We start from the raw sequence: 25,731 nt of genomic DNA on the forward strand, positions 1-25,731 counted from the left end.
AAATCTTCACATTTTAGTTTCTTATTGCTTAAGAATTCCTCCTTCAATTCAACTCTCTCCTTTCCTATTTTATATGTGCAATAAAGAGAACCCAAGCCACAAGTTCAATAATTAGAAATCTCTGCTACTATTTAGTTTCATTGCTTGGAAGCGCTACCTTCCACAAAACACTAGAGCGTGATTCAGCCAAGTTCCTTGCTACAATAAACCGTTCCTCATTTCTAAGACTAAACCATTATGGCCTTAAATGTCCATATTTCTACCAACATTTTGTTCATGATTGTTTCTTTAACATGAATACCGTTCATGACAGTATTATTTAAAATGGAAGCCCTCTCTCCAGTGATTCTGAGTCCTCCCCAGAATCATTTTTACATATATATTTCTAGCATACACCCTCAGAATTCTTCCAGCCTATATGCCCACCACCCCGTTCCAAAGCTTGAACTTGCACATTTTTAGGTATTTGTTACAGCAGCACCCCACTTCTCAGTACCAACAACTGTCTTAGTTTGCTTAGGGTGCTGTAAGAAAATGCCAAAGACTGTGAGGCTTAAATACAGATACTTATTTTCTCACTGTTCTAATTAAAATAGGGATTAGCAGGTTTAATTCCTGGTAAGAGCTCTCTTGGCTTCTAAATTCCCACCTTCTCCTTGTGTCCTCATGTGGCCTTTCCTTTGTGTGTGAGCATAGGGAGAGACATCTTTCCCTCCGCTTCTCGTAAGTATCAAATTAGAATCACATTATTACATCCTCATTGCCTTATGTCCAAATGCAATCACACTGCAGGTTAAGGGATGAATTCTGGCAAGTTGGGGGCTTGGGGGGGTGGCACAGTGGGTTATATAACTCCAGAAATCTCAATCACAGACTCTCTGCCTGTCCCTGACATACATATATTAGTCTTTAATATTAGTTGCTATTAAATAGAATTAGAATTCCTTCATTGGACATAGAAAATTTAATGGTGCAGGACAGCAGAAAACAGGATGAGACTGCAATATCCTATCCTATTGAATATGAGAATAAAGCTCCTATGCAGGCTAGGGAAAAGTCACAAAGAATAAAGGGGCAAATGAAAATGGAAAGAATGGTGAAATTTTATATTTTTGAGTAAGAAACTGTAGTAAAAACCAAACAGTAATACCACAATGATAATTATATTATGGTTTGGAGTAAGTGTGAAATGCCATTAAGTTCATAACAAAGTTAAATGAAAAATGTTAATATGATAAAAATATAGCTGTAATTACAAATAAGGAAAACATAATAGGATACATTTTATTCATTAATTTATCATTTGTTAATGACTTCAAAAAGTAAAAGCCAAGACACAAGGATATTTTGTTTCTCTCACTAATTTTAATTTTAATGTCTGTATACAAGGTTTAGATATTTAGTAGTTTTAATTTGTTTAAGCTGGAAGGAAAAACACACACACAAAGAAACATAGGACAAGTTCTCCTGAAGAGCTATACCTAAAAGAGGAACATCAGCACTGATGGTAACTCAGGATAAAAAGGTCCAAGAGTAAATTAGCTGTGTTGTCACATAAATAGAATTTAGTTAGAAACAGAGCTACTACTCTATTTCAAAGATATGAAATAGCAAATATCCTGACAAAACTCTTGTTCTTACTGTGTAGGACATGAAACAACAACCAATTACATATCTTTTAAAACTACTTGAGGCTGGGCGCGGTGGCTCAAGCCTGTAATCCCAGCACTCTGGGAGGCCGAGACGGGTGGATCACGAGGTCAGGAGATCGAGACCATCCTGGCTAACACGGTGAAACCCCGCCTCTACTAAAAAAATACAAAAAAATAGCCGGGCGAGGTGGTGGGCGCCTGTAGTCCCAGCTACTCGGGAGGCTGAGGCAGGAGAATGGCGTGAACCCGGGAGGCGGAGCTTGCAGTGAGCTGAGATCCGGCCACTGCACTCCAGCCTGGGCGACAGAGCGAGACTCCGTCTCAAAAAAAAAAAAAAAAACTACTTGAATAAGCAATACTTACATAAAACATTGCTCAATATATCAGATGAGAAAATGGCCTAATACTGATAATCATTCACACCTTTATAGAGTACATAAATTCTGGGAAAGACACCAGTTTCAAAAATTAAAATGTAATGAATGATGGTGACATAAATTTATCTGAAAATAGTAAAATTTTCTTATAAAAATCGAATAACTGGCCAGGCATGGTGGCTCACACTCGTAATCCCAGCACTTTGGGAGGCCAAGGCCAGCAGATCACGAGGTCAGGAGATACAGACTGTCTTGGCCAACATGGTGAAACTCTGTGTCTACTAAAATACAAACAATTAGCCAGGTGTGGTGGCACATGCCTGTAATCCCAGCTACTTGGCAGGCTGAGGCAGGAAAATTGCTTGAACCTGGGAGGTGGAGGTTCCAGTGAGCTGAGATCACGCCACTGCACTCCAGCCTGGTGAGAGCAAGACTCTATCTCAAAAAAATTAAATAAATAAATCCAATAACCAGGCTGGGTGCGGTGGCTCATGCCTGTAATCCCAGCACTTTGGGAGGCTGAGGTGGGGGGGATCACCTGAGGTCAGGAGTTCGAGACCAGATTGACCAACATGGAGAAATCCCATCTCTACTAAAAATACAAAATTAGCCAGGCGTGGTGGCGCATGCCTGTAATCCCAGCTACTTGGGAGGCTGAGCAGGAGAATAGTTTGAACCCGGGAGGCAGAGGTTAAGGGAGCCAAGATTGCACCACTGCACTCCAGCCTGGGCAACAGAACAAAACTCTGTCTCAAAAAAAATGAAAAGTAAAAAAAAAAAAAAAAAAAAAAAAAAAAAATCAATAACCAGTGGCTTGTGATCTCACTGACTGCATAACCAAGTCAGCTGTCCTGAGAGAGAGATGATTTTGGAGTTAAATGAGATTAGTTAAATCACAGAAGGTCTGTTGATTGTTGAAATGCCCAAACCTAATAAGGCAACTCTAGGAGAGAATAAAAATAAAAATAATGGTAATAGATTAAAAAAAATTTGAAGCTGTAGTTGTAAATCCTCTTAATGTAAGTTCAGTGGTCATTTTTTCCTCCCCTTTTAAAGGTGTTTGACAAATTTAAGAATGATAATTTAAGAGAATGATAAATTTTAACAGACTTATTGGATGAGTAATTTTATCAAATATTTAAGAGTTCTCTTCATTTGGATCCTGGTTGGTACAGCCTGTGGGTAAAAAGACTGCTTAAAGGAAGTGGTTATATTCCAATATAACAGACAAACACTATATATACACTCACACACACAGTATATATTATATATACATATATACTGTATATACTATATATACATATATAGTATGTGTATATATATACTGTGTGTTATATATAGTGCATGTGTGAGTATATATAGTATACATCGCACATACACTATATACACTGTATGTATATATACACTATATATATATAGTGTGTGTGTTATGGTGGAATATAACCAGTTCCTATGTATATGTTATTTTGGGGGAACATGTTGTATCAAAATAAAATAGAAATTTAAAGAGAAGTGAACAATTTGGTGAAAATGGAAAGATCACACTTCTATCGTTCAAAACAAAACAAAACAAGAACATTACACAAAATGAAGAGCAATAAGAATGTAAAACTACGTTATATCTGTCTAGGAGTTCTAACTCTCTGGAGGAAAATAAGTATAGATATCACAAGCAAAGAATTACAATGCAGAAAAGATATTGAAGTAATATTACAATTAAAAAACTGAATAGTGAAAAGAACAATAATGCAAACATCAAAGGCTATTGTAAACAAAACATGCCACGATGAGAAACTCATGGAAAAAAACTCTTTTTAACATAAAAAGGAGAAATATTTGGCAATATCTAACAAAGCTATAAGTATATATCAGCTATGACTAAGCAATTCTATGTCTACATACAGAATGGCCATGAAGTCTAAAAACAGACTTAAAAGAGGGAGATACTGAATTGCCTTGATTACCCATTAAATCCATCCATAGTTTTTTCCTGTGAAAATCGGAAATAAAAAACCACTTTATACATTTATTTCAGTCAAATGATTTCTCACCAGTGTAAATTTTCGGTTGGCACGTAAGATGCCCAACAACACTAAAGGAATTCCCACATTCCTTACATTCATAGGGTTTATCACCAGTATGAATGCGCTGATGTTTGGTAAAGGATGAACTATGTCTAAAGGCCTTCCCACATGCCTTGCATTCATAGGGTTTTTCTCCAGTATGAATTCTCTGATGTTCTGTAAGGGCTGAACTATGTCTAAAGGCCTTCCTACATACTTTACATTCATAAGGTTTCTCACCACTATGAATTCTTTGATGTTGAATAAGGGCTGACGTAAGTCTAAAGAACTTTCCACACTCCTTACATTCATAAGGCTTTTGACCACTGTGAATTCTTTCATGTCGAGTAAGTTCACTACCTACTCCAAATGCTTTCTCACATTCTTTACATTTATAGGGTTTTTCACCAGTATGAATCCTCTGATGTCTAGTCAGGGATGAACTGTTTCTAAAGACCTTTCCACATGCTTTGCATTCATAGGGTTTCTTACCAGTATGAATTCTCTGATGACGAGCAAGTTCTCTACATACTCCAAAAGCCTTTCCACATTCCTTACATGCATAAGGTTTCTCACCAGTATGAATTCTCTGATGTTCAATGAGCTGTGAACTAATTCTAAAAACCTTCTCACAGTGCATACATTTGTAGGGCTTCTCACCAGTATGAATTCTCTCATGTTCAGTAAGCTGTGAAAGAAATCTGAAGTCCTTGCCACATTCCATACATTTGTAAGTTTTCTCATCAGTATGGATTTTCTGATGTCGAGTAAGTTGGGCATGCACTCTAAAGGATTTCCCACAGAATGAACATTCGAAGTGTTTCTCACCATCATGAACTCTTTGAAGTGGAGTAACTTCTTCAACTCTTCCAAAGGTCCTTCTGTATTCCTTACATTTGTAGAACTTCTCATTGTCAATTTTCTGGTATACATTAAGGTCTTTATAAAAACTACATGTATTCCCATATTCCATATATTTACAAGGTTTCACACCAGTATGAATATTCAGTTGTAACATATTGGAGTTGTCTATCCCAAAGGTTTTCCAACATTGATTGCATGCATAGTTTTTTTCACCAGTATGTATTTTCTGATATTCAGCAAACTCTAAGTCACAACTGAAGACCTTCTCATATTCCTTGTATTCATAGGGCTTCTCACTGTCATGAGTTCTCTGAGGTAACATAAGAGATTCATGAGTTTTATAAGTGGGCACATTTTCAGAGATGATTTTCATTTGACTGAAATATCCCACTTCAGGTCCTTGTACTTCAATCTTGCTTTTGCTTTGCCAGTCATTTCTGCAAATGGAACTTTCAAGGCCACGTAACTTGCTACTTTCCATTACCTCCCACTGAGAACCAGTGTTTTTAATAATGTCTTTTCCTACAGATAAATGCTTAGTCTCACTCCTGGACTCCAAATCTGAAAGAAAGGAAAAAATAATTTTCATGTACTACAAGAATAAAAGTTATGGAAAGAAGAGACAATTTAAGAATAATTCACCATATACATGAATTGGTTTAAAAAATGTTATGAAATTTGGAGAAAGATAAAGAGAGCTCACAGAATAACAGCAGAACATAAAGATTATGAGGAATATGATTAAGTCAGTGGATCTGAAATTTGTGTGTTGGTCATCACCTGGTAAGCTTGTTAGTTAAACAGAATCAAAATCTGTAGATGTAGAACTAGTCATTAGCATCTTATAGAGATAATGCTAATGCAGATCAAAATTTTATAATCCATATATACTAACACTTTTGTGGTTTTCTTCCCCAAAAATAAACTTTACCAAGGATAATAACAAGGTACAGTTTGTAAGACCTCATTTTGCCCGGGCATGTGGGCTCATGCTTGTTATCCTAGCACTTTGGGAGGGCAAGGCAGGTGGGTTACCTGAACTCAGGACTTTGAGACGAGCCTGGGCAACATGGTGAAACCCTGCCTCTACTAAAATACAAACAGCCGGGCATGATGGCACACACCTGTAGTCCCAGCTACTCAGGAGGCTGAGGCACAAGAATTGCTTGAACCCAGGAAGTGGAGGCTGCAGGGAGCTGAGATCGCACCACTGCGTAGACTCTAGCCTGGGCAGTGGAGCAAGAGTCCGTCTCAAAAAAAAAAAAAAAACACCTCATTTTAACTTCATTCTGCTAATCATTTTTCACCTCCTAGATCAAAACAAATATCCTATCATTTAGAGCTATCCACAGGACATTTCATTTCACATAAACGGTCTCTTTGTATGCCAGCTTCTTTTCTTTGTTAAGGTCTCAAGATACCTGCCCTCAGAAAGGGCATATTAGTTGACCCTAAATAACTTCATTTCCATTTCTAATCCCGTATCTAGTGCCTTACCCTTATACATATGTTTTTTCAGTTGTGTATTCAGTACTTTTACACCATTTACTTCCTTATTCCTTAAATTCCACAAGGACAAATATAATAAATTTTCATGTGCCAATGTACAACAAGCCCTAAGGGCATAGTATATGATAATTAATAGAGGAAAAGTAAATCACTGAATGAATCCAAATAAAAATAAAAGTATGTATACAAAGATAAGTCACTAGAAAACAACTATCAAAATAATTATGTAGCTATAAGAATAATGCCAGTTATCAATGCCTCCCAACCCTCATTGTATTAGTGATTACATACATATATTTATAATACAGTAAGATACATAAATATGGTGAACATTCATATGTATTTATTTTCCAATTGCTTCTCCACTTACACATATTGTCCCACCATTATTGCTTATTCCCTCGTATGCAGAGCCATGACTGACATGTGGAATGAAGAAATACAATCAAGATGGGATGTGTTATTTACTTCTCTTCAACAGCATATTTACCTTTACTCTGCTGTCCTTCTAAAACCTACCCCTATTTTTTCTTTTATGTTCTTTTACAGATATTCCTTTCCATTTTCTTATACCAAAAGTCAACTAATGCTATACTTCCCCAAAATATAATATTTCAGATATTAAAATATCTGAATATAATTGTAACTACTGTTAGACTTACACAATTCTGAGCAAAGGCTTATGAGTGAAAAGGAGAATATGCTAACAAAATAATATGAAGAAGGTGGTCTAGGTACACAAGACTGTAAGGCACTTTGTAACAAAGGATTTTATGGACATCATCTGGAGGCGAACAATGAGAAAAGGGAATGCCTGAGGAAAACTCAGAGTGACACATGAACACAGAAAAATAATAATTTTCTGTGACTTAATTATGTATAAGATGAAATAATGCAGACATCAATATCTGACAGAAACATTAAAACCAGATTTGAGTGCCAGTATCAATAAATCAAAAGTACTTTCAGTTAGAAATAAAGAAGCTCTCTACTAGGCTGGGTGCAGTGGCTGTCACACCTGTAATCCCAGCATTTTGGGAGCCCAAGGTGGGTGGATCACTTGAGGTCAGGAGTTCGAGAACAGCCTGGCCAACATGGCGAAACCCGTTTCTACTAAAAATACAAAAAAACTTAGCTGGGCATGGTGGCGCATGTCTGTAACGCCAGCTACTTGGCAGGCTGAGGCAGAAGAATCACTCAAACCTGGGAGATGGAGGTTGCAGTGAGCTGAGATTGCACCACCACACTCCAAGCTGGGCAACAGAGTGAGACTATGTCTTATTAAAAAAAAAAAAGAAAGAAAAGAAAAAGAAGCTCTCTGCTAAATAACTGTTGGGTCAATGTGGAAATGTAATTGAAATCACAAAGTTTGTAGTGAACCATGATGTTGAAAACATTTCTAACTGATATCTATGGAACATAAATATATTTGTCTCATAAAAAGTAAAAACTTAAATGCTTGTTTTTTAAAAAAAAAAAAAGAGTAAAAATAACCAATGTATATATCCTACTAAAGACAAAAGAACAGTGACCTAAAGAAAAGGTGAGAAATTAGCAAACAATCACAACGTGATGAAAACATACACAAAATGTTATAAGACTCCTATGCTAATAAAGCTGAAAATGTAGTCTAATGAATTAATTTCTTGGTAAAGAGATATTTAAAACCAACCCAAAAAGCAATAATAGTTGGAAAAACATTCCTGGAATGAGATAAAATTTTCTTTTTTTGTTTTTTTGAGACGGCATCTCGCTCTGTCGCCCAGGCTGGAGTGCAGTGGCCGGATCTCAGCTCATTGCAAGCTCTGACTCCCGGGTTTACGCCATTCTCCTGCCTCAGCCTCCCGAGTAGGTGGGACTACAGGCGCCCGCCACCTCGCCCAGCTAGTTTTTTTGTATTTTTTAGTAGAGACAGGGTTTCACCGCATTAGCCAGGATGGTCTCGATCTCCTGACCTCGTGATCCGCCCATCTCGGCCTCCCAAAGTGCTGGGATTACAGGCTTGAGCCACCGTGCCCAGCCAGAGATAAAATTTTCAAACACTCACTCCATGAAACAGAAGAACAATAACCATGCCTTATTGTCCTTGTTATTGAAATAAACCAGGTAATAAACCAGGAATCCTAGAACAAAGGCCTGGATCATGATCTAGACCCAGGGAGGTATGAGATGTACCCTGTAATGTTTTGCCAGAAAGAAGAAAGTTTTACAACAGTGGGTCACATCAAAGGGACACAAAAATAGCTTGAGGGAGCTAAAGTGCCACCATTTTGACAATACAAGAGTCAAATGAGGGGAAAAAAGTTTATGTAAAACTAATGCTAAACAAAACCAGAAAAATGCACTCATATCCAATTCAATGCCTGGGTCTGGGATAGGAAGGGTATGGAATGAGCCTTGGATAAGCTTTTGACAAAAAGTGACAATAAATTCAAAGGTTAAAGGATAAAGCCAAAGCATACAGAAATCACCATAAGAAACATGGTATCAGTATATCAAAATTTCATCCAGGCTGGGCGCGGTGGCTCAAGCCTGTAATTCCAGCACTTTGGGAGGCCGAGACGGGCGGATCACGAGGTCAGGAGATCGAGACCATCCTGGCTAGCATGGTGAAACCCCGTCTCTACTAAAAATACAAAGAAAAAAATAGCCGGGCGACGTGGCGGGCGCCTGTAGTCCCAGCTGCTTGGGAGGCTGAGGCAGGAGAATGGCGTGGGCCCAGGAGTCGGAGCTTGCAGTGAGCTGAGATCCGGCCACTGCACTCCAGCCTGGGTGGCAGAGCGAGACTCCGTCTCAAAAAAAAAAAAAAAAAATTTCATCCAATATTCATACTGCTGGACATCAAAAATCAGACTCTGGTGGGCTAATGTATACTGAACCAGTAACATCAATAAACATAATGAGACATAATAGAAGGTATGAAAAATTCTAGTGCACCATTTGAGGTGGCTACTTATTTACAGTAATATAAAAGATATAATAATAATAAAAACAGCCTCTTTGCCTTTCCCATTAGAATTACAAAAGTTTACCAAAGAACATGACAGCAGCTAACATAAAAGGAATGACAAATTGAAACACATTGATTCCAATGAGGACTTCCAAATGCAAAAACATTAGGTGAATCACTGAAAAGGAACTGTATAAAATGCCAAATTAAGACCAGAGAGATTGGTTTCTGACCACACTGTCTGAATTAGCTCTTTCTCCATCATTCTCTACCCCTTTATTCTTACACATACTGTTATATATATTCTCTACTTGTTTATTATACATCTCAAGAACTAGTATGTCAGTTCCATGGCAGCAGGGTCTGTATTGCTCTTGTTCACTATTGTACTGATATCTGTCTCAATGTAGACACTAAATAAATATTGAGGATATGAATGAGAATTTGTTTATGGTCAATATACACATACATAAGTCTAAATACAAGAGGAACTGGAAAACGGTGGCATTGAAGAAGATCTTAATTTCCTTCTCCAAGTGCCAGGCTTTTAAAAAAAAAAAACAAAAACAAAAAAACAGTCTGGGCCGGGCATGGTGGCTTACGCCTGTAATCCCAGCACTTTGGGAGGCCGAGGTGGGCGGATCATGAGGTCAGGAGATCGAGACCATCTTGGCTAACATGGTGAAACCCCGTCTCTACTAAAAATACAAAAAATTAGCTGGGCATGGTGGTGGGCACCTGTAGTCCCAGCTACTCGGGAGGCTGAGACAGGAGAATGGTGTGAACCTGGGAGACGGGACTTGCACTGAGCCGAGATTGTGCCACTGCACTCCAGCCTTGGCAACAGAGCGAAACTCTGTCTCAAAAAAAAAAAACTAAAAATAAAAAAATAAAAACCCACAAGCTTTTGAAGGGATTTTCCCAACAGAATCCCAGGGGCTCATCTCCTGGACCAGATGGGCTTTGTGCTTTGGCAATGACTTTCTATCCCTCAGTGGCCATCACTCACCTGGCCCTGTCTTCCTTCACATCCCATAAACTCTATAGAGCAACTTCCCTTCCTCCAATAAGGTGATCCCAATTGGATCAGAAATGGAAGACTGCTTACAACAAAGAAATGTAACAATGTGGCCGGGCGCGGTGGCTCAAGCCTGTAATCCCAGCACTTTGGGAGGCCGAGGCGGGCGGATCACAAGGTCAGGAGATCGAGACCACAGTGAAACCCCGTCTCTACTAAAAATACAAAAAATTAGCCCGGCGCGGTGGCGGGCGCCTGTAGTCCCAGCTACTCAGGAGGCTGAGGCAGGAGAATGGCGGGAACCCGGGAGGCGGAGCTTGCAGTGAGCCGAGATCGCGCCACTGCACTCCAGTCTGGGCAACAGCGTGAGACTCCGTCTCAAAAAAAAAAAAAAAAAAAAAAAACCAATGTATTTTTTAAAATTATAACCAATTTTTAAAATACAGCTTTGAAAAGTGGTTAAAGTTTTCCTAAATAAAATCAAAATTATTATTATTTTTCTTTTTTTTGAGACGGAGTCTCACTCTGTCGCCCAGGCTGGAGTACAGTGGCCGGATCTCAGCTCACTGCAAGCTCCACCTCCTGGGTTCACGCCATTCTCCTGCCTCAGCCTCCCGAGTAGCTGGGACTACAGGCGCCCGCCACCTCGCCCGGCTAGTTTTTTGTATTTTTTAGTAGAGACGGGGTTTCACCGTGTTAGCCAGGATGGTCTCGATCTCCTGACCTCGTGATCCGCCCATCTCGGCCTCCCAAAGTGCTGGGATTACAGGCTTGAGCCACCGCGCCCGGCCCTAAAATCAAAATTATATGAAAAAGACAGAAAAAAGAATTGTGAGGGAACTGGAAAAACATTCACCTTAGAGTAACCACAGAATTATCACGTATAAAGAGACTAGACAGGTAAGGAAAGGTCTTATGTTATTTAAACCCATACTAATTCTTTGTCTGGAGAAGCAGTGTAACAGTTAAAAATACTGTCTTTGGTGCCAGATTGCCTGGGTAGAAAGCCTTCCTCTGTAATTACGTGGCTGTGGAGCCTTTGCAGAAGTGCCTAAATACTCTCTGTTGTAAGCAACCTCTTCTGTACAACAATAATAGAAACAGCACTTATGTCACAGAGTTATTGTAAGAATTAGAGTCATTTTTTTTTTGAGATGGAGTCTTGCCCTGTTGCCCAGGCGGAGTGCAGTGGCGCGATTTCAGCTCACTGCAACCTCCACCTCCCGAGTTCAAGCAGGTTCAAGCAATTCTCCTGCCTCAGCCACCTGAGTAGCTGGGACTACAGGCACACGCCACCATGCCCGGCTAATTTTTTTCTATTTTAGTAGAGACGGGCTTTCACTGTGTTGCCCAGGCTGGTCGTGAACTCCCGAGCTCAGGCAATCTGCCCGCCTCAGCCTCCCAAAGTGCTGGGATTACAGGCATGAGCTACCATGACTAGCCACGAGCCAATTATTTAAAGTGCTTAGGACGGGGCCAACTAGAAGGCAAGAACTATGGAAGCTGAGAGGAAAGTAAGTAACTTTCAGAGCTATTAAAAGGTCCTTGGTGGAATACTAATTTAATGTTAAATGCAACGTTCTTTAGCCATAAAGCAGGTGGGAGGAAATGAATATGAACTGTTTATCAATCCTTCAATATATAAATTGTAGAGATTCTTTTAACAATCATAACAAATCAGGACACACGGTATCTTAAAAGTTCTCCCAGAAGGTGGGTAAGAATATAAAGTATTTATAGCAATTCCGACCTCAAACACAATGTACGGGTTGCACATCCCTAATCTAAAATCTGAAATTCAATTACAAAATCCAAAACTTTCTGAGCACTGACATGATGCCACAAGTGAAATATACATAACTACTTAACACAAACTTGGTTTCATGCACAAAACTATTAAAAACATGGTATAAAATTGGCTTCAGGCAACTTTATATATGTATAAAGTGTACATGAAACATAAATGAATTTTGTGTTTCAATTTGGGTTCCATCCCTAAGATGTCTCATTATGTATATGCAGATATTCCAAAATCTGAAAAAAATCCCAAATCCAAAACACTCTCATCCCAAGTATTTTGGATAAGGGATACGCAACCTGTAATGTCTCAATGATATGCTGTACGTGTTCCATAAGTCAAATCCAGCTCCTTGGTATCTAGGAAGGTAGAAATTATATGCAGGGCCTGAGAAGGTAAGAATATCATGAAGAATGTTAAAGACTGATAGAGATGTCATTTGCAACACAACAACACTGAAAGCATGCCTTTGGAATCAGAAGTTCACCTAGTTTCTTAAAACATAGCCTTGAGGCCGTCGCAGTGGCTCATGCCTGTAATCCCAGCACTTTGGGAGGCTGAGGCAGGCGAATCACGAGGTCAGGAGTTCAAGACCAGCCTGGCCAGTGTGGTGAAACCCTGTCTCTACTAAAAATACAAAAAATTAGCTGGGTGTAGTGGCGGACGCCTGTAATCCCAGCTACTCAGGAGGCTGAGGCAGGAGAACTGCTTGAACCTGGGAGGCAGAGGTTGGAGTGAGCCAAGATCATGCCACTGCATTCCAGCCTGGGTAACAAAGTGAGACTCCATCTCAAAAACAAAAGAAAACAAAATGAAAAACAAAATACAGCCTTGAGTTCACTGAATATCAGCTGATAGTCTAGAGCGTATATTCTAAGTTACTGGAGGCAGACAAATTTACCCAGTGAGAGTAAGTTGCTGTAGTTCTCCATCATCACATCCCAGTACAAGTTCCTCTGAGCAGAATCCAGATATTCCCATTCCTCCTGAGAGAAGTTGATGACCACATCCCTGAGTGTCACCAGTTCCTGAAACAACAAACCCGTACATTACAGGTAAAATTTAAGGAAATATTTTTGAGAAAAAGGCAAGATGAATTGCCTTATTGCAAGGGGACTGGACAGTAAACAAGGAGGCCAGGAGAAGACTGTGACACGGGAAGTAAGGAAATTAGTGCTTCCAAACCAGACTATCATCTTTAAAGACTCCCTTTGATCCACTGAAATCTTTCTGCATACTTATGGGATCTCTTATTTAGCCAACCATGTCTGGAAATTAATAACCAGTTTACAAATTAAAAGAAGTACTATATACAAGCACATTTCATGCTATGTGCCTGCCTCATGAATCATCAATAAATGTAAGTTTCTATACCCTCATTCCCCTGTACAGGAGAAAAAGATCTAACTTTGAAAATGGGGTGTGAACAAAATTAAAGATTTCTTGTAGCTCCAAGTTCATTACTATGTGACATATTATGTCACATTATATAATACAATTTATTACTTCTAGCAACAAAGTTTTTAGTAAGTGTTTTTTAGTGGCTACAGAGTAGTTTTCTTGCTAAAAATTTAACAGCCTTAATTATACTCCAATGTTTAGGTTAGACAAGGTCTTCTCCAATTCTGCACCTACAATCATCATCATTTTATATGACCTGAGGCCATTCAATATCAAATCCAATCTACCTGGAAACTCAAGTCTGTAGAGAAGGTCAGAGTATGCCCTATTGTCAAACAGATCCATCTGCTTTTTCCCTATTCCAGATATGACAAGGAAAAGTACAGGGATTCCACTTCTGCTTTATATCTGCTCTTGACAAAGGACTGAACACACAGGAGTGTTGAACATTCTTTGGAGAATAGAGAGGCACATAGGAGGGACACTATGCTGTTAGACTCCAGCCCTTACTAGAAAGTGAAAAAGTATGGGGTTGTGGTGCAGGTTCTTTGACAGAGGTGTGTGGTAGGAAGAATCAGAAAAAAGAAATATCACAAAGAAAAGAGAAATAGTAACTTACATGGTCCATGGTTAGAACTGTAAAGAACTGGTCAGGGAATTCCACTTCTGGCATGACAGCATGAGGAGCTCCATGGACACGATCCCCAGTGAAACTGTAAAAATTATTTTTTAAAAAAGAACCACAATTTAAAGTCTCTGGAAATGGTGCTAGGAATGTACAGCAAATGAAGAAACATTAGTTTACGAAAATCTCCAAAAACATGTTAAGAACTCTAAGAGTCTGGACTATGTGAACCAAACCTGAGCCCTCCATTGTCCATTCTGTCTCGGTGAGAAAGACTCCACTCCAGCTAGGATAGCCAAGGGCATGGGGCTTCTTCGCCACTTCTCAACCTTTGCCCCAGTTGGATAGCTATCTTCCTAGGTGGGGTAAGACATCATCACTTTTCACTCTGCCCCAGTTACCTACCTGTTGCACAGCTGAAGAATGAAGACTCCCTTCCTCTGCCTCGCCCCAAAACATGAAATGTAGGCTTTAACTTGGACGTGGTACTGCTGAGCATACTGAGGTTCCAATTGCTGTGCCCTGGCTCCTGGCGCAGGTGTTCCATGCCCAAACAGGCAAGCCAGGGGACCTGGCTGCCGCCCCATCTGCCATCTACCAAGCACTCAGCTCCTAAAGCAGGGGACTCACTTAGAGAGATGCATGCCATTGTCCATACCTCCAGCACTAGAACAGTGGCTGTGGCTCTGAGATTTTGTCCAGGGGGAGAAGTAGGCCATAGAACAGAGTTCTGTATTGCTCCTCAAAGGAACTGAATTGACTTGCAACAGAATGTGGAGAAATTTAAACCTAAGGGCAATGTCAAAAACTGAAAATTTTGGTGAAGGGCAATTGGGAGGAGGTTGATAGATTAGAGGTGTATGTTATACTATAGGGTGGTTTGTTTGCCAGACAGAAACTGAGAGACCACCTGGGAAGAGACATTCTATTGTCAGAACAAATCTCAAACACTGACCTCAAGAAAGCAAGCCCCAGTTTGATTATATTAGCCTGTGAAGCAACATATACTCCAGGGCACTTACGAAAGCAATACTGCCATTAAGTTGCAATCGGTGGTGCTAACAGCTGGGGGTGGTCAGGGAGATGCTCAAAGACAGCCCTGTCAAAACCACTATCATCTAATGCTGTCTGTAAAAGTAGGCAAGGCTGTACTCCAATGAGCAACATCAGGGATTTTACACCATGGTGAGAACAGACTTCACTAAAACAATCCAGAGTCCATTCTCATGCTGCTATAAGGATACACCCAAGACTAGGTAATTTACAAAGGAAAGAGGCTTAATTGACTCACAGTTCTGTATGGCTGGGGAGGCCTCAGGAAACTTACAATCATGGCAGAAGGCACCTCTTCACAGGGTGGTAGGAGAGAGAATGAGAGCCGAGCTAAGGGGGAAGCCCCTTATAAAACCATCCGATCTTATGAGAACTCACTCACTATTAGAAGAACAGTATGGGGGAAACCACTCCCATGATTCAATCATTTCCTCTTGGTCCTGCTCTTGACATGTGGGGATTATTACAATTCAAGATGAGTTTCGGATGGAGATACAGAGCCAAACCATCTCACCGTCACTAAGCAAGTAAATAAGCAAGTACCAATAACAAGCCCTGAGGCAGAGGGTGTGGACAAAAGTACTGGAGTTCCAACAACTGTCTATAAAATCCACTTTCCACAAACAAGAGACAGGCAAAGAAACAGGAAAGTATGATTCACACACTGGAAAAGAAACCCACAACAGAAACTGCTTGTAAAAGCAACCAGATTTAACAGGCAAAGACTTCAAATTATAAACAGGTAAAGACTTCAAATTATACATTATAATATATATTCAAATAGACAAAGGAAACCATAAAGAAGTAAATGTAGGTATGATCATAATGTTGCATCAAAAGGAGAATATCAACAAAGAGATACAAATTATCAATAATAAACATGGAAATTCTGAAGTTACAAAGTATAATAACTGAAATGAAATTTTCACTAGAGGACTCAATAGTAGATATGAACTGGCAGAAGTATTAGCAAAGTTGAAGATAGATTAATAGCAATGGTGTAATCTGATGAACAGAGAGAAAACGAGACAAATTAACATCTCAGAGAAATGTGGGACCCCATTAAGCACACTGCTATAAACAGGAGTACCAGAAGAGAGATGAGAGAGAAAAAAAGCATTTAAAATTTACAAAGAAATAATGAATTTAAAATTCCCAAATTTATTGAAAAACATTAAACTGCACATCCAGGAAGCTCAACAAACACCAAGCAGGATAAATGCATAGAGATCCAAACATAGATGCATCATTATAAAAGCACTGAAATCCAAAGAAAGAAATGGAGAAAATCTTGAAAGCAGTAAAAGGAAACTGCAGGCTAGAAGTGAAACTAATACAGAAGTATTAACTGCTGATTTCTCATCAGAAAAAAATGAAAGCCAGAAGGCAGTGGGATGACATATACAAAGTACTCACATACACAAAATCCGTCAACCCAGAATCCTAAATCCATCAACATGCAAAAAAATGAAGTGACCCCCCACCTCACATCACTTATAAAAATTAACTCAAAATGGATTAAAGACTTAAATATAAGGCCTGAAACTCTAAAAATCCCAGAAGAAAACATAGTGAAGCTCTTGACATTGGTCTTGCAATGATTTTTAAAAATATAACACCAAAAGCACCTGAAACAAAAGCAAAAACAAAGAAATCAAATCAAATTAAAAAGCTTCTATAAAATAAAGGAAACAATTTAAAAAGTGAAATGACATTCTACAGAGTGGGAGAAAATATGTGCAAATTATATATCTGACAAGGGGTTAATATCTAAATATATAAGAAATTCATTCAACTCAATAGCAAAAAAAAAAAAAAAAAAAAAAAAAACCAACTAAAAAATGAGCAAAGAACCTGATAGACATTTTTCCAAAGATATACAAATGGTCAACGGGTATATAAAAAGGTGCTCAATATCACTAAACATCAGGGAAATGCAAATCAAACCGCAATGAAATATCACCTCACACCTAACAGGACTGCTATTATCAAAAAGACAAGAAAGAAAAAAAATGTTGACAAGGATATGGAAAAAAGGGAAGCCTTGTACACTGTTGGGGATGTAAACTGGTATGATCCTTCTGAAAAAGAGTATGGAGGTTCCTCAAAAACTTAAAAACAGAACATTCATACAATCCAGCAATCCTGCTTCTGGCTATACGGCCAAAAGAAATGAAGTCAGTAACTTTTTTCCACCTGCACCGAGACGGAGTCTTGTTCTTTCGCCCACGGTGGAGTGCAGTGCTGCAATCTCGGTTCATTGCAACCTCTGCCTCCAGGGTTCTAGCAATTCTCCTGTCTCAGCCTCCCGAGTGGCTGGGATTACAGGTGTGTGGCACCATGCCCGGCTAAATTTTGTATTTTTAGTAGAGATGGGGTTTCACCATATTGGCCAGGCTGGTCTCGAACTCCTGAGCTCATGATCCACCCACCTTGGCCTCCCAAAGTGCTGGAATTACAGGCGTGAGCTACCACGCATGGCCAAAGTCAGTAACTTGAAGAGATATTTGCAGTCCTTGTTCATGGCAGCATTATTCACAATAACCAAGGTATGAAAACCTAAGTGTCCCTCAATGGGTGGACAGATAAAGTGTGCTTGTATGTGTGTGTATATACATAAGTATGTGTCAATTATGTATCAGTAAAACAAAGGGGGGTGGTTATCCTTATGCAGCAAACCTATATTTCAAAACTTAAGACCATTTCAAAACTTAAGATGAAAAGACATTTCCAGATAAAAACTGAATTTACTGCTAGCTGACTGACCTTAAAAAGTACTCAAGGAAGCTCTTTAGGCTGGTGATCCCAGGTAGTAATAAAAATCCACATGAAGGCCGGGCGTGGTGGCTCACGCCTGTAATCCCAGCACTTTGGGAGGCCGAGGTGGGCGGATCACAAGGTCAGGAGATCGAGACCATGGTGAAACCCCGTCTCTACTAAAAATAGAAAAAATTAGCCGGGCGCAGGGGCGGGCGCCTGTAGTCCCAGCTACTCGGGAGGCTGAGGCAGGAGAATGGCGTGAACCCGGGAGGCGGAGCTTGCAGTGAGCCGAGATTGCGCCACTGCACTCCAGCCTGGGCGACAGAGAGAGACTCCGTCTCAAAAAAAAAAAAAAAAAAAGTCCATATGAAAAAACAAAGAGAAGAGGCCGGGCGTGGTGGCTCACACCTATAATCTCAGCACTTTGAGAGGCTGAGGTGGGAAGATCACCTGAGGTTGCAAGTTCAAGACCAGCCTGATCAACGTGGAAAAACCTGGTCTCTACTAAAAATACAAAATTAGCCAGGTGTGGTGACACATGCCTGTAATCTCATTTACTTGGGAGGCTGAGGCAGAAGAATCACTTGAACCCAGGAGGCAGAGGTTGAGCCGAGATGGCGCCAAGGCACTCCAGCCTGGGCGACAAGAGCGAAACTCTGTCTCAAAAAAAAAAAAAGACAAGCAAGGCAATTTTATGTAATTGTAAATGACAGTATACATATGTATCTCTTCTCCTCTTAACTGATAGACACATTTTATGAAACAATGTGTATATTATGTATTATTGGGCCCATAACATACAGAAATGTAATATATTTGCTAATAATAACACAAAGAAGGCAGGGGAAAGCAAAGTTGTACTGGGCTAAGGAAATGAATCCAGATGGTAACTCCAATCCGGATTATCTGGACCTCATGAGGAGAACCCAAAGTGAGAAATCAGACTGACAAAATAAAAGTTATAAATGTATAAAAGTTCTCCTCATTTTTTTAAAACATAGATTTATTTAATGTAAAAATTACAACGATTGGTTGAGTTCGAAACATCTGTAGATGTAATGTGAAGACCTATATTACTACAAGATAAAAGGAAATAAGAGTTATATAGGAGTAACATTTCTCTATCTCACTTGAATTAAGCCAATATAAATCAGAAGCTGTTTCTGAAGTAAGATATTTGCCAGAATAAATCTCTAAGCAGCAAAGTGTTCACAGTGCTGCTCGGTTTCTCTTAACTAGAGTAAAATGTGAGAAGAAACAATACAAAGATGGGATTTATAACATGGAAGCAAAACATAGAGATTTGAAAATTCTCAGCCTGAGCATGTAAATCAAAAGACATTTAGGAAAGTAAACCAAGGGTGTGACCAAGTGACTTTTTGGTAAGAGTGTGGCTAGAAAGAAGCCAGATGCTTTTCATCATGACAACAGGAGAATGAATCCAATGGCACTTCAGAGAGCTTCAAGGCTGCTCCTCCCATCACAGGCCCAGCGTGCCAGGGCCTTGAAGGCAGGATGGTTTCAAGGGAAGGGTCTAGAGCACTCACGGGGCTTGCTGCCCGGGGCTGCCTCAAGTCTCTGCCCCTCCCATCCCAGAACAGTGCTCCTTGGCTGCCCTAGTTGTGGCTCCAGTGGGCCCAGGTGCAGTTTAGTCCCGGCTCTGGAGGGCAAAGTGGTGAACCTCAGCATCTACATGCTGCTGATTTTGCAAGTGTGCAGAGTGCACAAGATGTAGAAGCACGGCATCCTTCAAAGAGATTTTTCTTTTTTGAGACAGAGTCTCACTCTGTCGACCAAGCTGGAGTGCAGTGGTGCGATCTAGGCTCACTGCAACCTCCACCTTCTGGGCTCAAGCAATTCTCTTGCCTCAGCCTCCTGAATAGCTGGGATTACAGGTGTGCCATGCCTTGGAGAGCCCCAGGGCCTAGACAGAGACCCACTACAGACGCAGAGCCACTGCAGACAGTCCCCCCTACGGCAATGTCCAGTGGAGTCATAAAGGCTGTGCCATTCCCCAAACCCTAGACCTGTAGAGCCAGCAGAATGCAACATGGGCCTGGGAGAGCCAGTGGCACCTGACTCCAACCCAAGAGAGCTGCAGTATGAACTGTGAACACCAAAGCCCTGGTGGCAGGGTCCCTTTGGGCCTTTGGGGTCCAACCCCCATCCCAGTGTGTCTGGAACATGCGACGAGGAGTCAAAGATGATTATTCTCCAGGCTTAAGGTTTACTGTTATTTGCCCTGTTCAGTTTTGGACCTACTTGGGACCAGTGACCCATACTTTCTTATCTGTTTTGAAATAGAAATGCTTGTCCTGGCTGGGCGTGGTGGCTCACGCCTGTAATCCCAGCACTCTGGGAGGCCAAGACAGGCGATCACCTGAGGTCAGGAGTTCAAGACCAGCCTGACCAACATGGAGAAACCCCGTCTCTACTAAAAATACAAAAAAATTAGCCGGGAATGGTTTACGCATGCCTGTAATCCCAGCTACTTCGGAGGCTGAGGTAGGAGAATTGCTTGAACCCGGGAGGCGGAGGTGGCGGTGAGCCAAGACTGTACCACTGCACTCCAGCCTGGGCAAAAAGAGTGAAACTCTTGTCTCAAAAAAAAGGGGAAAAAAAGAAATGCCTGTCTTATGCATCACTGAATTTTGGAAGCACGTAACTAGTTTGGTGTCACAGGTACGCAACTAGAGAGCAATTTGCCTCAGGATGAATCATCACATGATTTAGATATCAAGATGAGACTCTGCCCTTTAAGTTGACTTTAAAGTTTATGCTGAAATGAGTTTTAATACTTTGGGGGCTATTGGAATGAAATGAATGTATTTTGTATGTGAGAAAGACATGAATATGGGGGGAGGGGGTCCAGGGGCAGAATGTAACATGTCCTCTCCAAAATTCAGATGTTGCCAATGTGATAGTATTAGAAGGTGGAACCTTTAAGAGGTGATGAGGGCTCCTCCCTTTGTGAATGGGATTACAGCCTTCATAAAAGAGGCTCAATGCAGACTTCCTTGTCCTTCTCCCTTTTGCATGTGAGGACACACGTCCTTTCTGGAGGATGCAGCATCAAGGCACCCTTGGAAGAAGACAGTTGAACCTGATGATGCCTTGATCTCGGACTTCATAACCTCCAGAACTGTGATACATTTCTGTTCTTTATAAATCAGGTATTTTCTTATAGCAGCACAAACAGACTAAGAAAGTTGTCTATGGGTGACTCAGCTGCAAAGCTGCAAGCAGATTGAGAGTAAGATGACAGAAACAACAGTCAAGCCGAGAACCAAATCAGGAACACAATCCCGTTTAAAATTACCACTAAAAGAATAACATACTGCCGGGCGCGGTGGCTCACGCCTGTAATCCCAGCGCTTTGGGAGGCCGAGGCGGGCGGATCACAAGGTCAGGAGATCGAGACCACGGTGAAACCCCGTCTCTACTAAAAATACAAAAAATTAGCCGGGCGCGGTTGTGGGCGCCTGTAGTCCCAGCTACTCGGGAGGCTGAGGCAGGAGAATGGCGTGAACCCGGGAGGCGGAGCTTGCAGTGAGCCGAGATCGCGCCACTGCACTCCAGCCTGGGCGACAGAGCGAGACTCCGTCTCAAAAAAAAAAAAAAAAAAAAAAAAAAAAAAAAAAAAAAAAGAATAACATACCTAAAAGAATACAGCTAACCAGGGAGGTGAAAGATCTCTACAATGAGAACCACAAAACACTGCTCAAAGAAATGAGATGACACAAATGGAAAAACATGGTAGGAAGAAACAGTATCATTAAAATGGCGATACTGCCCAGGGCAATTTATAGATTCAATGCTATTCCTATCAAACTACCAAGGACATTCTTCACAGAACTAGAAAAAGCTATTTAACAATTCACATGGAACCAAAAAAGGGCTTGAATAGCCAACACAATCCTAAGCAAAAAGAACAATGCTGGTTGCATCACATTACCTGACTTCAAGCTATACTACAAGGCTACAGTAACCAAAATGCAATGGTCTTGGTACAAAAACGGACACACAAACCAATGGAATAGAATAGAGGACCTAGAAAGAAAGTGACGCACCTACAACCAAGTGATCTTTGACAAAGTCAACAAAAATAAGCAATGAGGAAAGGACTCCCTATTCAATAAATGGTGCTGGGATGACTGGCATATGCAGAAGAATTAAAGTGGACCCGTACCTTTCAACATATACAAAAATTAACTCACGTTTGATGAAAGGCTTAACTAAAAATCCAAGAAAACCTAGGAAATACCCTTGTAAACATCAGCCTTGGCAAATAATTTATGACTAATTCCTCAAAAGCAACTGAAACAAAACAAAAATTGGCAAATGAGACCTAACTAAAGAGCTTCCGCTCAGCAAAAGGAATTATCAACAGAGTAAACACCCCCCTACAGAATGGGAGAAAATATTCACAAACTATGCATTTAACCAAGGTCTAATATCCAGAATCTACAAGGAATTTAAACAATTCAACAAGCAGAAAACAACCCCACTCAAAGTGGGTAAAGGATATGAACAGACCCTTCTCAAAAGACATACAAGCAGTCAACAAACACACTTTTTAAAATGCCCCACACCACTAACCATCAAAGAAATGCCAATCAAAACCACAATGAGTTAGCCATCTCATATCAATCAGAATGGTTGTTAAAAAGTCAAAATGAACAGACGTTGGTGAGGTTGCGGAGAAAAGGGAATGCTTATACACTGTTGGTGGGAGTGTAAATTAGTTTAGCCACTGTGGGATGCAGTTTGGAGATTTCTCAAATAACTAAAAACAGAACAACCATTTGACTCAGCAATCCCATTACTGGGTACATACCCAAAAGAAAATAAATCATTTTACCAAAAAGACACATGCACTCATGTTCATCACAGCACTATTCACAATAGCAAATACACAGAATCAACCCAGGTGCCCTCAACAGTGGCTTGGATAAATAAAATGTGGTATACATATGTCATGGAATACCATACATAAAAAAGAACAAAATCATGTCCTTTGAAGCAACATGGGTGCAGCTGGAGGCCATTATTCTAAAAGCATTAATGCAGAAAAAGAAAATAAAATACTGCATGTTCTCACTGCTAAGTGGGAGCTAAACACTGGGTACAGAAAGACATAAATATGGGAACAATACGACTACTAGAGACAGGAGGAAGGGAGAGAAACAAGAGTTGAAAAACTATTGGGTACTAGGTTCACTACCTGGAAGACAAGATCAATTGTACCCCAAATCTCAGCATCATACAATATACTCATGTAACAAACCTGCAAATGTACCCCCTGAATCGAAAATAAAAGTTGAAAAAAGAAACCAAAAACAAAAATGAAGGAGAAACTAAAACATACCCAAGTAAATAAAAACTGACGAACCTCATTTGAAGACACGCCATAATAGAAAAGCTAAGGGGGCCCTGCAAGTTGGAATAAAAAGACAGTAGAAAGTAACTCAAAGCCACGTACAAAAATGAAGAACAGGCTGGGCGCGGTGGCTCACGCCTGTAATTCCAGCACTTTGGGAGGCCAAGGTGGGCAAATCACAAAGTCAGGAGTTCAAGACCAGCCTGGCCAACACAGTGCTAGCTGGGCATGGTGGCACACGCCTATAATCCCAGCTACTCAGGAGGCTGATGTAGGAGAACTGCTTGACCCCGGAGGCGGAGGTTGCAGTGAGCCGAGATCGTGCCACTGCACTCATGCCTGGGTGACAGAGCGAGACTCAGTCTCAAAAAAAAAAAAAAAAAAAAAACAGCAAATACAAAAGTCTATCGCATCTTGGGCTTGTAGGTCCTTTTAATTTCCCCAATATGATTTATAAGACTAATGAATGCATAAAACAGTCATTACAAACCAATGTTAAAGGGCACACAATGTATAAAAATGTAATCTGTGACAAAACAACATGAAAAGGAGCAGAACTATATAGGAACAAGTTTTGGATATACTATTAAAGCTAAGGAGTGTGCAACAGTTTTGACTCAACAAGTCTGGAATTTTGTTTGTTTGAGACAGGATCTCACTCTTTCGCCTAGGCTGGAGTGCAGTAGTGTCTGGAATGTTTAAACCCTGCCTATTCCAAAGAAAGTTCTAGCCCTTGACTAACACCTAGAAGATAAATTCTGGCCCCCAGAATAGCCAGCTCTTATTAATTTTAATGTGATCCTTTCACTAGTGGTAAAACAACAACAACAACAACACTTTTCTGAGTTGTGTGAGTCCATCTAGCAGTCAGTGAACCTGAAAGTGGTCTTGGAGTTCCCTGACCAAAGTCTATTAATTCAAACCAGTTATTTGTAAATGTAAAATATTCACTGTAATCTCCAGAACACATGCTAAGAAAACAATCAGATTATATAAAAGAAATGACAACGGAATTAAAATGGTACAGTACAATAAGTCAATTAAAAACAAAAGGAGGCCAGGCATAGTGGCTCATACCACCAATCCCAATACTTTTGGGAAGCTGAGGCAGGCAGATCGCTTGAGCCCAGGAGTTCAGGACCAGCTTGGCCAACATGGTGAAACCCTGTCTCTACCAAAAATACAAAAAAATTAGCCAGGCATGGTGGTGCTTACCTGTGGTCCCAGCTGTTGGGGAGGTGGGGGGTTGGGGGGTTGGGGGCTGGAGCTAGGGTGGGAGGATCACTTGAGCCCAGGAGGTTGAGGCTGCAGTGAGCTGTGATTGCACCACTGAACTCCTGCCTGGGTGATGGAGTGATACCTTGTGTCAAAAAAAACAAAAAAACAAAAAAAAGGGCCAGGCCTGGTGGCTCATGCCTGTAGTCCCAGCACTTTGGGAGGCCAAGACAGATACATCACCTGAGGTCAGGAGTTCGAGACCAGCCTGGCCAATATGGTAAAATCCCATCTCTACTAAAAATACCAAAATTAGCCTGGTGTGGTGGCAGGCACCTGTAATCCCAGCTACTCGGGAGGCTGAGGCAGAAGCAGCGCTTGAAGGAGGTGGAGGTTGTAGTGAGCCAAGATCACGCCACTGCATTATAGCCTGGGCAACAGAGTGAGACTCTGTCTCCAGAAAAAAAAAAAAAAAATTCTTATGACATTGCAAGAGATTCAGAATAGCCAAAACAAAGCTGGAAGACTGGTATTTCCCAATTCAAAACTGACTATAAAACCACAGTAATCAAGACTGTGGGGCACTGAATATGGATAGATATATTGATCAATGGAATAGAACTGAGTGGAAATTTAAACCAGTGTAACTAGGGTCAAGTGATTTTTGACAAGGTTGCCAATCTAGTGAAATCGAGGAAAATAGTCTTTTCAACAAATGGTGCCAGGAAAATTGAATATCCACATGCAAAAGAATGAAATTGCATAATTCCTTAACAACACATAAGAAAAGTAACTGAAAACAGATCAATGACCCAAATATAACAGCTAAAACTATAAAACTCTTAAAAGGAAATGCAGGGGTAAGTCATCATGAACTTGTATTTGGCAATGGATTCTTTTTTTTTTTTTTTTGAGATGGAGTCTCACTCTGTCACCCAGACTGGGGTGCAGTGGCGCCGTCTCGGCTCACCGTAACCTCCACCTCCCAGGTTCAAGTGATTCTCCTGCCTCAGCCTCCCGAGTAGCTGGGATTACAGGTACCTGCCACCATGCCTGGCTAATTTGT

The 25,731-nt window shown here is 40.5% G+C and overlaps 1 protein-coding gene across 6 annotated transcripts in view; it reads right to left on the reverse strand.

Moving 5' to 3' along the window:
• Positions 1 to 1,988: 1,988 nt before the first annotated feature.
• ZNF529 (zinc finger protein 529) overlaps positions 1,989 to 25,731 on the reverse strand; it is a 48,565-nt gene continuing 24,822 nt past the window's right edge. For 5 of the 6 annotated variants that reach the window (XM_050769008.1, XM_050769012.1, XM_050769011.1 and 2 more), the window contains 3 exons: positions 14,252 to 14,345; positions 13,133 to 13,259; positions 1,989 to 5,517 (listed from right to left, as the gene is read on the reverse strand). In XM_050769008.1, coding sequence (XP_050624965.1) covers positions 4,061 to 5,517; positions 13,133 to 13,259; positions 14,252 to 14,345 — 1,678 coding nt within the window. In that variant the 3' untranslated portion in view covers positions 1,989 to 4,060. Of the gene's footprint in view, positions 5,518 to 13,132; positions 13,260 to 14,251; positions 14,346 to 14,662; positions 18,137 to 25,731 lie in introns of those variants that run through there. The other variant, XM_050769007.1, reaches the window with a different exon arrangement.

The sequence above is a fragment of the Macaca thibetana genome, chromosome 19 (genome assembly GCF_024542745.1).
Source record: "Macaca thibetana thibetana isolate TM-01 chromosome 19, ASM2454274v1, whole genome shotgun sequence".
Classification (NCBI taxonomy): Eukaryota; Metazoa; Chordata; class Mammalia; order Primates; family Cercopithecidae; genus Macaca; species Macaca thibetana.